Raw genomic sequence first — 16,887 nt, forward strand, 5'->3', positions numbered from 1 at the left:
TGTCGATGACGCTAAGACCTTAACTCGATGGGAAATTAAGAGATCTCATTATTATTTCAAAAGGGTTTGAAACAAATGTGCATATTATTTTATTTTGGGGCACTGTTTGTTTTATGCATGATGAGGTGTGTATGATTGTGCACAAAAACCGTGAACTCACCGAGCTTTGTAAAGCTGACTATTAGTATGCATCTCAGGTGCAAGAGATTCAAGGGTGGACAAGAGCGAGGTTCTCTCCTAGATAATTATATTATTATATTTCGGATGTTTAGGTTTATGCTTAAACTCGTTTTGTAATGTAACCCGGTATGGGACGGGTTAGCGTTGAGCTATTAATTTTAATTGAATTTGTAAGACTTCCATTGTAACAAGGCTTTATTAGCCACTATATTTTGGGGTTATTTATTGTTATTTGATGAGAATGACGTGACACAACTCATGGTGAAAATGAGGGTGTTACATTCGGGACCTGAGGCTTTTAGCCTAGTAAAGTTGGGACTAAGATTGTTGAGTCTTGAGGTGCTACCCAAAGTGGTAGGCACTAAGAACTCCGTCGCTTGAGGTGTTACCTTCGAGGTAGGCAGGCATCAAGTGTGCTTGAGCCTTGAAGTCCTATTCATGGGAATATGCACTAAGGTCAATTGAATATTGATGTGCTACTTAATGTTGATGTATGGCTTACTTTGTGCTCACCATATTCGATGGATACGGGTCTCCTCCATCACTGTTAGATGTTATTCTTGGATAGTGTATAATCCATGTTTTAGGGTTGTTTGAGTTTGGGGAGTACCCATAATTTATGGTTTTGGTATATTGGATCTTCTCCATGTTTTGATATTTTGGATAATAGAGTTTTATCCATGTTTTTCAATATTTTGATATTAATCGTTATTCGTATTTTGTGTGAGTTTTGGGTTTTGGGTTTTGGGTTTTAGTTTCATGTTGGATTGGTGTTTCTATTAATCGGACTTCGTCACAAAAATGATGGATTTTGGGAAAGATGTCGCTTTTATTTTAAATACATTTCTTTTTGGAAATTGCGATTTAAATAATCTTCTTTCCGTTTTTATATAACCGATGAAAACTGGTTGAACTCATAAACGTTAATCATATCATTTTTTTGTCGGCATGTGCATCAGGTCCTTGGTGGAATGACACCAACGACACAGTGATGAGATGAAAACTAGTTAGAGGCACGAGAAAGAATTAGTTATCTGGGGACATATTTCATTCATGAAGATAGCAACAGTTGCTGGGTTATCACAAAAGATGAGAAGTATGCATGAGTATTTTGTCGTATATAAATTTATACTTCAAAAAAATGCATAAATCTGAATGAAAATACTCCCCCAATGCCCTTTCAACTAGAGAGCAATCTTTCTAAAACATATCCTTAGACTACATTCCTTTCCTTGTCTTGGAGAGTACTGTTCGATTCGTTATAATGGAATTGGAATGGTGAAATCATTGGTTGACATAGGACCCGTATGGTTTGCGAGATTTGTTAGGATCTGGAAGGGACTTGAAATTGAATTCTATTTCAATCCTAAATTTGGTTTGAAAGAAAATTTGAATAGGAAATCGGGGATTTCAATGAAATCCCACAACCGGTGGATTTAGAAATCTCTGTTAGATGATTTCATTTGAAATCCAAATCTCATGGATTTCAGTTGTTATTATTGTATCTCTACCCTGCCTTTTTTATCAAATATGCCCTAATCTCTCTAAAGTTTCCACATCTTACCGAAACAAACAAATTATTTATGAATCATACAAACCAAGCACACCAAAGGTTCCAAATTGCTCCACGAAATCCAAATCCCTCAAATGCATTTTGTCAAACCAAATGGACCCTCAAATGGATTATAAATCCATAAATCAAGGGGATCCTCTGGTCAACGTACCCAAGGATTTGTAGATTTCAGTATACCCACGTCACATATAAACATAGGTCAAATGAACCCATGAGGGTTGCACGCATTTATAGAATATGTATGTCATGAACTTGATCATGAACCATATCAGATTATACTACATGTTGTAATATAATGAGAGATAATTATTATTCTAGTAGAATAATAACTAATAAGTCGTGTGCGTAAAATGTAATTATGATAATTATATTGATTGTGCTTAATGAATAACTAATTATTAACCTAATAATTAATTAAACCCAAGATTATAAGGTAACGATCAAAAAGTTCAACCGGTCCCAGTTTTCGATCTCATAAACGGTCCCGGTTCTGGTCCTCTATCGGTCCTGGGCCGAGCCGGTTTGGCCATCACTACTATATAGTATATATTAGTAGTTCAAAAATATTAATAAATAAAATAGAAAAATAAATAGTATCTAATATGATTCAAAAAGAATTTAACATTATATTAAAGGTCGTTCATGTATACATTGGAAAAGAAAATATGTAAAAAATTGATTGGTTGTTCATTCATAGTATTGTTTATTGTTTCTCCAAGTTTTTTATACACTGCTAAAGTCTAAAACTACATTGCGTAAAAAATATTGGTATATTCTCCATCATTCATCTCCCACTAACTCTTTTGATTACTTCATTCACGTGAATTCTGTTTTTCTATTAGAATATATTAGATTTCTTGTTATTAACTAAGAAAACTCCTAACTTTTGAAAAAAAAAATATCAAGCATGTTAGAGGATCCGACTTATATATATATATATATATATATATATATAGACTTGGGATCATGTGAGACTAGCCTGTTTTCGTGAGACCCGTGAGACCAACATTTTACACTTGAAACTTCACAGCAAAATGCTGTGAAGGTGACTTTTTAAAACCTTCACAGTGTTTTTGTTGTGAAGGTTCGAGTTTTTTTACGTGTAAAAATGTGGTCTCACGGGTCTCACCAGACTGGTCTCACGTGAACCCAACCCTATATATATAAGATTTCAAAACTACTATTGACTTTTTTTGTACACTATTGACTCCTTATTACCTAATACTGAGTACATAAATATTAAGTACTCACTTATCTCTAAAACAACAATAAGATATCAAACTATAATCAAGATGGACTTTTGATTCTAAGATTGATGGTTCCTAAAAGAAATTGGTTTATCCCTGAAAGGTTAAAATGGTGATGAAAACATTAACATGATGTGAGATGGAAACCCAACTGATTTATATTGATTTACATAAAGTGTTACTCTGAATAGTTGATATTGTGAGCTCAAATGATATCAATCTATATGCTAAAGGTATATTAACTTAGAGGTGATTATTGATTGATTTTACGTCTACGAGTACTCAGAAATACGATTTTATATGAACTATTAGTATTTTTTGAATTCATGTAATTTCTGATGATAAAACACTATGCTGAATTTTTTTAGTATTATCGATGGGCCCTTTTTACATCTCGTCCAGAGCCTATAAAATGTCATAAACGGACCTGACAATCATTATACGTACTTGTCAAAAAAGTTTCAAACTCTGATCATCTCTAGCATTCATTTTCGCATTTGCTTTTGAAAAGTTCAAATACTTATTTTTTTTAATCGTTTTGGGATCTTTTTCTTCTGGGTCGATGCAAATTTTCTTAGAGGGGAGTGTAGGAAATTTTTGGAGTGCTAAGACCAAATAAATACCAGAATAAACCACAAGGGTGGTGCTTGATTAGTTTGAGCTTGGCTCCAAAGTTCCAAAGTATCAGGAGGTCTCAGGTTCAAATTCAAGAAGGAATAAAAAATCCCCTTGTGGCCACGGAGGTTCAAATGCGATGACTCTGGACTATCTCCAAAACAGGTGGTCGCCCTGGGATTAGTCCGCTCACATAGCGGGTTAGATATCCAGGTTAATAAAAAATATATATACCAGAATATAAGATATAATAAAATTAAATTATAAAAAATATAGTTTTGTTAAAATGATAAACAATTTATTTCATCCGGTTGTTCACTACGAATCTTCATCTTTTAAAAGCTGTTAATTACATTTTCATTCGTGATGCTTACAAACGATTCTTCTTTTTATACATAAATGACCGAAATATTCAAAAACTCGTCATCAAATTAGCGGAAACTAATTTAAATATTGACAGAAATACAAACAAATTAACCCTAAAAAAGCCGGCCTCAAATTATTGTTGAATTTAACTATTAACATAAACATAAACAAATTAACTCAAATATTAGAAGACGTTAATATTAATCGAAGAGAGACTCATGATTCAATCTCAAATTAAACCGTCAAAAAATGATTATACTATTAATTCACAACTGAAGTATAGGGGTCGTTTATCGAACACTTACCCGGTAAGCGATTATCGGTAAAATTTAACACTACCACTTACTACCGGATAAGACTTTAGTTCATCAAAACGGCATCATATACAACAATTTACCCGGTAAACTCTTACCATAGTAAGAGTCGTCACCCTCACTTACCGTGTAAGACTCTCGGTCCTTGTCTCCCGCTTACCAGGTAAGATTTTTGGTCTTTACCGTATTCATCCAGTAAAGTAATGTGACATGGTAAGCGTTTATCCGGGTAAGCGTTTGGTAAACGGCCCCTATGTTGAACCAAATGTTTACATCTTAAATAAATTAAAGTAGACTATTAATCTAATATACAATCACTACAACAAAATTGGGTTTATAGGACACCTCTTTATAAGACTTAATTTATATGACCAAAATATAAAGCGTCATATCTAAAGGTGTTGTAATAAGTTTATATGACGCTTTTGAGCGTTTTAACAAGTTTTTTAGGACATTTTTAATACAAAGTGTCGCATTAGCAACTTTATAGGACACTTGTGAGAAAGTGCTCTATAAACTCAATTTTTTATATAACATTTGTTTTTATAGAACAGTTTTCAAATAGTGTCCTAAAAAGTTGCTAATGTGACGCTTTATATTAAAAGTGTCCTAAAAACTTATTACGACGTCAAAAAAGTCATATAAACTTATTACAACGCCTTTAGATAGGACGTTTTATTTTTTTGGTCTTATAAAAATGTCTATTGGGACACTTAGAAAATGAGAGTGTCATATAAACCCGATTTTGTTGTAGTTAATTTTTTTATAATCATATAACAAAATTTGAAATATATATTTTTTTCATATACAACACATAAAATTTTCGCTTTTATTCTTTTAAAAATTTATTGTAAATGAATAAATAATAAATTTTGAAGGTAAGAGCACAACCGACCTTAGCTCAGTTGGTAGAGCGGAGGACTGTAGTTGTTCAGCTGGTATCCTTAGGTCGCTGGTTCGAATCCGGCAGGTCGGACTTTTTATTCTACTACTTTTACCAACATCATTGTGGGTTTTCGGAGGTTTATTTCAAGTAATGGCAACAGATGAGCTTCTTTTTATCTGATCGAATAAGCTACCATTACTTATAAACAATCTGTTTTGATGTTTGAGAATGTTATTTTGATAAGGTAAATGAGAGTATGACTTTTGCCGGTAAGCACTTACCCTTTTAAATGTCCATATTGCTATTTTAGTTTGTTCCAAAACAAGTATTCGCTTTTAAAAGTAAGTTTTCAATTTCCCATTTACACCGATGGATTTAGCCTTACGAATGAAAACCGTGATTTCAAAAGCAGATGGATGAAAATCACAATTTTTAATAAACCATTGGGACGAAAATCGTAGTGTACTCTTGTTTTAACTAAAGAAAATGATGAAAATAACCATTTTATATAACCCTCTTACACAAAATAACCAGTTTTTAAGGGTTTTACAGAACTAACCACACGGATATCCCCCGGGGGCGATCCGTACTAGTGGGGGGCGATCCGTACTAGTGGGGGGCGATCCGGCCTTTTTCTTAGGAAAAAAAAAATTAATTTCTTTTTTTCCACTTGGGGCTAGCCACGTCATCGGCTTCTTTTTTTTTTCTTTTTTTAATACTAATTTCACTATAAATATCAACCTATTTTTCACACCTTCCCTTTCATTTATTTTCTCATATATTCTACTCTCACAACCTTTAACCCATTAAACACAATCAACCATCACAAAACATGAAATCACGTCAAAGTGATGATGTTTGTGTGTATCTTCGAAATGGCGGTTAAAGCCTGTACGCATATATACGTTAAAAATACGTACGTAAAACGTACGTGAATATACGTAAATATGCGTACGTGTTAAAACCCGTACGCATATATACGTTAAAATACGAATTTTCAATTTTTCTACCGTTTATATCTTTTTTTTTACGTAATGCATCTCTCTCTATATATATATACGTTACCGCAATTTATGTCGCTCTTTTACGTTATGCATCTCTCTCTCTCTCTCTATATATATATATATATATACACGTTACTGCAATTTATATCGTTTTTTTTACGTAAATGTAAGTAGGTATATATATGTGTATATACATACGTACACATATATACGTACATACATATGTGAAGATACGTAAATATGCATAAGGGTTTTAACCCGTACACATATATACGTATAAAATACGTACGTAAAACGTACGTGAAAATACGTAAATATATGTATGGGTTAAAACCCGTACGCATATATACGTATAAAATACGAAGTTTCAATTTTTGTACCGTTTATATCGCTTTTTTTACGTAATGCATCTCTATATATATATAAATGTTACCGCCACTTCGAAGATACACACAAACATAATCACTTTGACGTGATTTCATGTTTTGTGATGGTTAATTGTGTTTAATGGGTTAAAGGTTGTGAGAGTAGAATATATGAGAAGAGAAATGAAAGGGAAAGTGTGAAAAATTATGAAATAGGAGGTTGATATTTATAGTGAAATTGGTATTAAAAAAAATTATAAAAAAAGAAAGAAAAAAAGTCTGGATCGCCCCCGATGATGTGGCTCGCCCCAAGTGATTTTTTTTTTTTTTAAATTTCCTAAGAAAAATGCAGGATTGCCCCCCCACTAGTACGGATCGCCCCCAGGGGAGATCCGTGTGGTTAGTTTTGTAAACCCCTTAAAAACTGATTATTTTGTGTAAGAGGGTTATATAAAGTGGTTATTTTCATCATTTTCCCTTTTAACCATACCCCTTATATTTTTTGTAGATACAAAATCCGTGTCCTTTTAGGTAATTGTATATGGTCATTTAGCTTATGAGCGAGTTTTAACCAAACATGACTTGTTTATTAGCTAGCGTATTAACGAACAACTAGCTTATTAGCCAACAACTAATTGCTAAACATAGCCGCAATTGTGTAGTTGACAAAAGGGTATCAGCGATCCTCGATTGTTTAAGAAGATACATCGAGCTTTCAACACGAGATTCCCGATTGAATCACTCGTACTAACTTTTTAGTTATATATAAATCAAGATTTCATTGATAAAATTTTTGCTATGAACACATATGTGTGTTGTTACATGTTTATGATTAATATTCTGTAACCAAATTGGCACCGATTATCGGCTTCGTGTATTCTTTTCCCCTAACGTTTGCAAGCACGCAGAGTAAAATGCGGGATATGTGCAAATACGATGGAATAAGGAGCAACGGTTATTGGCTCCGAAGAATTCGTATACAAAGGCTCCAACGAAGGTATGTCACCAGATTCATTTATCGTTAATTCTTTTCCGTTCAGCATCATCACTTGACTATGCAAATTTCCATCTTTTGCGGTCAAATGGTATTCTTGTCGTGTTCGTATTCGTATTCTTTTTCCACCGGTTTTTGTTTCATGAGCATGCTTTGTTGTATGATGACGATGATGATGATGATGACGATGAGTATGAGACCTGTGTTTGTGTAGTCTCCAGGTACTATTAACCGATAATTTTACATCAAAACTGGTACTGTTGTCGAGATTCATCAGCAATACCGTTATTCCCTTCTGCAATAAAGATCAAAAAAGCGTCATAAGTTGGGTCGATCGGGGTGGAAGTGACTACAATAAAATTGGGTTTATAGGACATCCCAATCTCTAAGCGTCCCAATAGACCGTTTTATAGAACTTAATTTATAGGACCAAAATATAAAGTGTTATATTTAAAGGTGTTGTAATAAATTTATATGACGCTTTTGGGCGTCTTAACAAGTTTTTTAGGACATTTTTAATACAAAGTGTCGCATTAGCAACTTTATAAGACACTTTTGAGAAACTGTCTTATAAACTCAATTTTTTATAGGACATTTGTTTATATAGGACAATTTTTCAAATAGTTTCCTATAAAGTTAATAATGAGACGTTTTATATTAAAAGTGTCCTAAAAAACTTGTTACGACGTCAAAAAAACGTCATATAAACTTATTACAACACCTTTAGATAAGACACTTTATTTTTTTGATCCTATTAAACTAAGTTCTATAAAGAGATCTATTAAAACACTTAGAATTTGGAAGTGTCCTATAAACCCGATTTTGTTGGTGAGTGATGGCACTACAACAAATTTGGTTTTATGGGACGTCAAAATATGTCTAAATGTCCTAGACTACTTTATAGGATCAAATAATTGTGTGTCGTATGTAAAGGTGTTACCAAGATGTTTTTGGGTGTCCTAACAAGTTTTATATGACACTTCCGAAATAAAGCTTCTTATTAGACTTTTTTATATGGCATTCATCTGAAGAAATGTCCTATAGAAAGCTGATATGATGCACAATTGTTTGGTTCTATAGATTTAAGTCCCATAAAACAGTCTATTAAGACATTTAAACATTTATGGCGTCTTATAAAGCCGATTTTGTAGTAGCGTGTAGCAAACTTACGGATTCTTTGGCGCAATGTGAATAAGCACGTATCTTCTTGGGGCCGAGAAATCGTGTAGATAGAACCTTTTTCCCCATTAATCGGTGCCAAAGAAGCGCGCTGGTAAGAAACAAACATAATTCCATTTACAATATGATCTTTTAAAGCATTCGACATAAAAAAAGTGGTCTTCGAAACATGAATCAAGAAATTTTGTTACGAACCTGTAGTAGTCTGGATTCGGCTTAAAGGTAGAGGTATTAAGCAATCCGTAGTTTCCACCTATCAAAGTCTGTCTGCAGTATGTTTTCGTGTCGTAAACAGATGAAATCCCCAGCTGATCCAAGTACCTGCATTAGGGAAAATAATATTACAACAAAATCGGCTTTATAGGACGTCAAATATGTCTAAATGTGTTAATAAACTGTTTTATAGGACTCCAGTTTAGAAGACCAAACAATTATACACCCTATGTAAATACGTGACAATAAGTTGATAGTACGCTTTTGGGAAGCTTACCAGAAACTGAAAACAAATGCATTAGTGACAAGATTTTGGCCACTGTTGTAAGCTCCACCACCCTCACTAACCCAAGCAGATGCATAACTTGCAGAAGTGTTGATGGTGAGTTCAAGTTTCTTGAAAGTGTCAGCCACCCCATCAAGATAAGATGGATCGAGAATCTTTTCGGTTAGGTTTTGATCGACCCCTGCCACAAATGATGGGCGTAAAAGATTGAACCTCAGGTGGGATATAATGGGCTGGTTTGGTTTGGTTTGGTTTGAGTTCTGGTTTAGGAAAGATACCTGCGCCAAGATTGTAGATGTGGTGAGAGATTACGTTCAGGGTCTCGGGTGTTTTGGCTAGGAACTCCTTGAACCAGCTTGGATTGAAGAACCCTCCAGGTGCGATGATCAGAGGCTTAGCTTCGATATCCTTGTAAACGCGGTGCACCACGGTCTGGAGGTTCATTGTGTCGATTGCATACTGAGATGCAGATACACTTGCACCAATTCCGTTTCCACTTAACTCGTTACCTATAAGAAGTTTTGACGTTTAAGTTATAGTAAAACGTTTACCCCCAAATGAAGTGTGTGGATTCACATACCAAGTTCCCAACCGTAGATGGTGTAGTTCTTTTGAACTGTGTAACGCATTAAAGTTTGGGCATTCGTAGAGTCCCAAGCTCCGACAGTGGAACCATTCGCTAGCACCGTCTTTCCCATGAGAACGTTCAGTCCGAACGTAACCACAGCCCTGAATTCAAAAGCCGAGTAAAACGTCTTAAATTCACATGCCGAAGGTCTTAATGAAAACAGACACTCTAACAGCTGTACTGAAATCAAAAACACAAAATAATGGTTTGATTTGATTACCCAGTTTCTTGAAAGAATGTGTTGAGTTCATCCCATCTGGATGATGGCAAGCAACCTTTGGTGAAACCAAATAATTCAGAGGTGTTCTTGATGAAGGGGTTGCAGGGTTCTTGATGATTTTGGGTTTGGTAGATAACATCATCTTGCAAAGTGCCTCCTAATCTGATCTTTAATGGAGAAAAAGCTACAAAAAGAAATTCAAGGGACATCAGCTTATTTCATTCAGATCAATTTGATGGAAAAATGGTGCTGCTTTTCACCTTTAATGGCATTCTTGAAGATCTTGTTGTTAAGATCCTGCACAGACCAAGAATTTGCTTAAGCTTTTTGAAAAATTTGAATATGGGTTTACATTTACATCCCTGGTTTGCAAACCAAATGAAAGGAAATTATTGATTTTGTATGTTAGGCCTCCTTTAATCATTCAGCTCTTAAATTCATAGTAAAACAATTATCAAACAATTTATTTTATTTTGTACTGTATCATGAGAGCCTCTTATTCTGATCACTTAATCATTTTACACCAAATTATTCAGCAACCGTTAAACAGCCCTGATTTTTATTTTATTTTCATATATTTTTGTTTGGATTTATAGAATTTGGAATGAAATTTAATTTTTTTTTATAAGTATTTGTTAATTTTTTTTATTAACCTGGATATCCAACTTGTTATGCGAGCTGACTAATCCCAAGGCGACCACCTGATTTGCAGATAGCCTGGAGTCACCGCATTTGAACCTCCATGGCCACAAGGGGATTTTTATTCTTCCTTGGATTTGAACCTGGAACCTCCCGGTACTTTTGACCTTTGGAGCCAAACTCAAACCAATCAGACATTATCCTTGTGGTTATTTTTATAATTGGTAAGATATGGAAGCAATGGCTCTATTCTGGCATATTTGATAAGATGTGATGAAAACATTTAAATTTGAAATGACAGTTATCTGCAAGGGATTTCTGTATTTGTCGATGTTGGGATTTTATTGAAATATCGGATTTCAGATCCAAATTTTTCTTCAAACCAAATACAGCACAGAATTAAAATGAAATTCAATTACAAAACGAACAAGCCCTTAGTAATTCCTTTTGAACTCAAAATACGGAGTTTTTACGGTTTTTTATTTGTAATTTGTTTCCGCTAATATACATTCAATGCGATTAAATATTCTTTCAAACGCAAAGAAACCAATTTATTCAAAATTTGATGTTAATTAAACGTACTTTGTTTAAGTTAAATAATTCAAAACGGAAGAAGTTATTTCAACAGGTACAGTACGAGCTTTTTGACAGTCATATTCTGATTGCTACACGCTTATTTTACTTGTTGAAATGAAATGAAATGAAAACACTAAATATGTCGTGTTGAATGAACTTTTCAACAATGGTGTTATAATTTTGGTGTAATACGCTTAATTTTTACCTGTTGAAATGAAGAAGAAAAGAAACATTAAATATGTCGTGTTGAATGGTTTTAGACGATTTCTAACTGTTATTTCGTAATGAAAATTCAAATATAACAGTTATAATTAGTGCGTCTGTTTCATTTTCTTTTGGAGACAAATAAAGATGTTAAAATACGAAAAGACCCTTGTTCCTAAACCGAAAGTGTCTCTTGTACATCATCTATGATCATCCTTTCTATATTTGGCAATCCTAATTGACCTTCTGAAACTATTTATTCCATTCAGGATGGTCTCGTATAGACGGACCTATAGGGGTGGTTAGATGGCACGTGCCACCGTATTATTCATCCGTGGTAATGTAAAAAAAATTAGATTCGTGAAAGGTGCAACCGTTTTATATGGTGTCATCGTATCCAAATATTCTTGGGTCCGTCCCTGGTCCCACGTGATGTACCAATATGAGATTCAGAAAGGGGTCCCACTTATATGTATTTTTACTTCCGTTTCATGTTTTTGCCGAAGGGTTGGGTTCAATGAGAAGCGTAAGAAGATATTGTTCTACCCTTAAATCAATCTTAATTGAATGTCAATATTTGTCTATGTTATAGAGATTCTTGATGAGGTTTATTTTGGGTGGGATAATTCTTGTCCAGTCACAAGGTTCTAATAAGAACTCAAGTGCTTGAACAAGAACTCGAGTTATCATCTACATTCTTTTTCTATTAGTTTTTGTTGTTTATTAACCATTTTATTTTATTTTATTTTAACAAATCTATAAAACATATAAATTAAGATTGATACAAAATAATTTTTAACTAATCTATACTATATTATAAAGCATTTGACAAAAACTCTTAAAAACCATTTTTTATGCGTAAAGTACTGTTTTCTAATGCATATTACTTAAAACTCAAGATTGCAAGTAGATTGTGCGTAAGTACAACTTATTAAAGTTCTATATCTGAATTCGTGTAACTAACTGCAGATAAACATAATCAAATACAGAATAAACATCTCATTTTAAATATAAAAAATCTAAAATGTAATTAGGATAATCATTGAGTTCTAACAGAATACTTAATTATTATCTTTATAAAATGTTATATTATTAAAGTAAAAATAAATTATTTCATTATTAAACTTAAATTAAATTATAATAAAAAAATAAATTAAAGAAATTACATAAAAAATGAGAACTTTTAAATAGTTGATTTGATATTAACATTGATATATATATTTTTTTAAATTTTTATGATATCTTCAAATTTATATTTTATTCAAAAATAAAATCATTATTTTTTTCTTAAAAACACATAAAATCGTATTAAAATATCGACAGAGACAAATAATAAAATAGTTAATTAAAATCGAGATGTATCTCGCTGCATTACGCGAGTACTCTTCTAGTTATTATAAAATATATCTATTAATTTTATTTTATTTATCGTTACTTAAAAAAAATTATCTAAATCTTTTATACAAGACTTTGTATTTTATTTTAATAAGTTTAGTTTTTTAATTATCTCATTATATTATATAATTAGATTATTTTCTGGATACTTTTATATCTATACTATATTATAAAGCATTTGACAAAAACTCTTAAAAACCACTTTTTATAGGTAAAATATTGTTTATTAATGCATATTACTTAAAACTCAAGATTGCAAGTAGATTGTGTGTAAGTATAACTTATTAAAGCTCCATATTTGAATTTGTGTAACTAACTGCAGATAAATATAATCAAATACAGTATAAACATCACATTTTAAATATAAAAAATCTAAAATAATCAGAATAATCATTGAGTTCTAACAGAATACTTAATTATTATTTTTATAAAATATATTTTAAACCAAAAATAAATTATTTCGTTATTAAACTTAAATTAAATTATAATAAAAAAATAAATTAAAGAAATTACATAAAAAATGAGAACTTTTAAATAGTTGATTTGATATTAACATTGATACATATTTTTTTTTTAATTTTTATGATATCTTCAAATTTATATTTTATTCAAAAATAAAATCATTATTGCTTTCTTAAAAACACATAAAATCGTATTATAACATCGACATAGACAAATAATAAAATAGAACATTAAAATCAAGATGTGTCTCGTTGTATTGCGCGAGTATTATATATATATATATATAAAATAATTTATAAATCGTAAATTAATAACAGTAGAATATCTTTTTTCTATTTTTAGATATATATATATATATAGAGAGAGAGAGAGAGAGAGAGAGAGATTGAACTGTCTATATACATAGATGACTCATTACTCATACATCTCCTTCAAAAAAATGAAAAAAAACATTGAGAATCAAAAAACTCTTAAATGCATCTAAATTCTCCATATCTCCGACATTCTCCAAGACCAACAAATTCCAGAATATCCTCAAATTTTATCAATTGTTGTTCAATCCCCATTTTAATTTTATTAACAAATTAAATTAATATAGAAAGGTGAAAATTGATAAATTAAATTTGAACTTTTTTAATAATTTAATAGTAGATATATGTATAAATACTAAATTTAAAATAAAGTTACATTTTATAAATAAAAAATAAAGTTTCTCTAAAAACCTCAATTGTAGAGTTTTATTAAGATTTTTATTTTGTTGATGTGACAAGAAAAAAATATGAAAAGTGAGATTTTAAAGGTTACACCATTGTCGATGCTTTAAAATGTCTATTTTTAGATTCCACCATTAATCATGATGAGAAGAACCATTACTTCCTACAATTGCAGTGATTACACATTTTTAAATCAGATGTTTTCTTACCTATGTACATCTATTAGGATAGATGGAGTAATAAATTTTGGAACTTAGTACAGTGTAGAAGAAGTTGTCCAATATATGAGCCAAAACAAAATATAATGTACCTAATAAACCCCAACCCTTCAGCATTAAATGAATCATTTAATTGCTTGGGTTTGGTATGTGGTGTTCTTAGTGGGTTCCTCTTGACATATATATATATATATAGAGGGATGTTATTCTACACCCTTTGCCATTCGTACACCCTATACAACCCTCATCTCAACCATTCAATTTTTAATCAATTAATTGTTTTCTAATATAAAATATTAATCATAATTAATAAACTCTATTCATATTCCATGAATATTCAAATCATAATAAATGAACTCCAATCATTTCTATAAATATCTCAATTAATTGGGTTGCAAAGGTTGTACAAATGCACAAGGTTGTAAAAAAAATATACCCTATATATATATATATATATATATATTATATATATATATATATATTAATTAACATGTCAGGGCCTTGGGGCAATTTTGTCCGGATCATATTTTAGGTTTTACACTGCAAGTCAACTTTTGTTTGCAGCGTCAGACTTCTCTGACCAAATCCAACTTTCGGCCTACGGCCCCCACAAGCTATGGTTTCCGCTTACGGACACTTTAGAATTTGTCAGAGAAAATCTGACACTGCAGACAAACGATAGCTTACAGTGTCTGATTTACGGGTCAAGAGATAAAACCGATAGAAAAGGATTTTGTGGCTAAAAAAAGCAAGCGAATATAGGTATATTTAGGTTGATAGAGATAGATACATACCACATTGAGAAGAGAAGAATGGTCCCAACTGCAGACACCATAATCGCACTTCTCAGGGGGCCACCAATCCATGGTTGCACAGATGAAATCACTATCAGTTTCTGCAATCTTGTGTTCTCCATCAATCCACAACGATCTCTCATTTGACTGTGAATCCACACATATCATCATCAACAACATCGATAAACACACACCCATTTCGATTAACAGATAACCCATCTTCAGAAACCTCTAAACACAACCCAGTTCTCACTCTCTGTATATATATGTATATGTGTATGTATATGTATATGTATGTATATTGCAGGAGGGTTTTGAAGGAGAATTGGGTTAATTGAGGTTTGGATTTGTGGGTATTGAATATAAAGATGCATGGCGGTTAGTGGGGGCCAGCCATGGGAGGATGTGCTTTGCTTAATGGGAAGTGTAGAAAGATTGCTGAAAATAGGGGAAAACGATGATGTGTTGATGAGGGTTTTGTTGCAATGAACCCATTTGACCACACCATTTATGGAAATACAAAGTCGTATTTGCCGCTTAATCTAAATATCAAGGATATTCCACTACAATAAAATCGGGTTTATAGGACATTTTCAATTTCTAAGCGTTCTAATATAGTTCTCTATAGGACTTTGTTTATAAGAACAAAAAAATAAAGCGTCATATTTAAAGGCGTTGTAATAAGTTTATATGACACATTTTGACGTCGTAATAAGTTTTTTAGGACACTTTTAATATAAAGCGTCTCATTAGCAACTTTATAGGACACTATTTGAAAAATTGTCTTATAAAAAATTGAGTTTATAAAGTTGCTAATGCGACACTTTGTATTAAAAATGTCTTAAAAAACTTGTTAAGACGCTCAAAACCGTCATATAAACTTATTACAACACCTTTAGATAGGACGCTTTATATTTTAATCTTATAAAACGGTCTATTGGGACACTTAAAGATTGGGGGCGTCCTATAAAACCAATTTAGTTGTAGTGATATATGTATTTAAACTAGATATTTAAATAATAAAGCTAAATATCGTGAGAATGTAAAAAACGGAACGTTGAAAAATGAGGAAAAAGATATCCGATAAGAAAGATTATTTATATAGATTCACAGATGCATCTTTAAATGTATTTTTTCACAAATTTGAACTGACTGACCCTATATATTTATGGGAAAATCACCAAAACGACCAAGATATATTGGGTGAGGTGGATCACCCCCGAGAATAGATCCCACTTATCGAGGCAAATAGTGTTTGGTTTCCTAAAGGTGATGCATGTGGAATCCACCAAATTAATTTTATAATATATTTTTTTGTACTTTTTTAGTCAAATAAGAGGGGATCGCCCCCCATGGTCAAACCTCTACCCCCGGGGTGATGTGTGTGAATATTTTCGCAATTTTGATAAAAGTTTGCTATTTCGTTAATATATCAGGTATATTTTGATCATTGTGGTGAATAATTCTATATTTATTCCATCTTAAAGTATTTTGATTAAAAAAATCAACAAATTTTAAATTTTCAAAAACAACATTTATGAAATATTAAATATAAATTATTGATGCATTAAAAGTTAATGTTTAATCATATTTTTAGTTTGAAAACGTGTCTTATACAAGAAGAGAGAGTGTAATTTTACTGTAAATTCAAATATATATTCAATTAAAAAATAGATTAAATTTTACATTATTAAATAATTAATCATAAAAATCCATATGAAGGTCGAACACAAGTAGTATGTTCAAAGCAAAGGTGTACCTACCAATACAAGGTTGGAGGACCGACCACCTATGTTAATGTCGGCGTGGGTGTTGG

At 31.9% G+C, this 16,887-nt stretch overlaps 1 protein-coding gene and 1 non-coding gene across 2 annotated transcripts; one reads left to right on the forward strand and one right to left on the reverse strand.

The window, feature by feature from the left end:
* Nucleotides 1-5,185: 5,185 nt before the first annotated feature.
* On the forward strand, nucleotides 5,186-5,271 carry TRNAY-GUA. The gene is given in 2 exon segments: nucleotides 5,186-5,222; nucleotides 5,236-5,271. It is a non-coding gene; the product is annotated as a tRNA-Tyr (tRNA).
* A 2,089-nt stretch (nucleotides 5,272-7,360) lies between these two features.
* Nucleotides 7,361-15,438, reverse strand: LOC112519873 (heparanase-like protein 3). Its single transcript, XM_025128186.1, has 9 exons — nucleotides 15,072-15,438; nucleotides 10,331-10,367; nucleotides 10,071-10,254; nucleotides 9,803-9,951; nucleotides 9,501-9,731; nucleotides 9,214-9,403; nucleotides 8,919-9,044; nucleotides 8,715-8,814; nucleotides 7,361-7,839 (listed from the first exon to the last, which is right to left on the reverse strand). The coding sequence occupies exons 1-9, from the start codon at nucleotides 15,288-15,290 to the stop codon at nucleotides 7,438-7,440; spliced, it is 1,638 nt and encodes a 545-aa protein (XP_024983954.1). The 5' UTR covers nucleotides 15,291-15,438; the 3' UTR covers nucleotides 7,361-7,437.
* Nucleotides 15,439-16,887: the final 1,449 nt, after the last annotated feature.

The sequence above is a fragment of the Cynara cardunculus genome, assembly GCF_001531365.2.
Source record: "Cynara cardunculus var. scolymus isolate 2C chromosome LG 10, CcrdV1, whole genome shotgun sequence".
Lineage (NCBI taxonomy): Eukaryota > Viridiplantae > Streptophyta > Magnoliopsida > Asterales > Asteraceae > Cynara > Cynara cardunculus.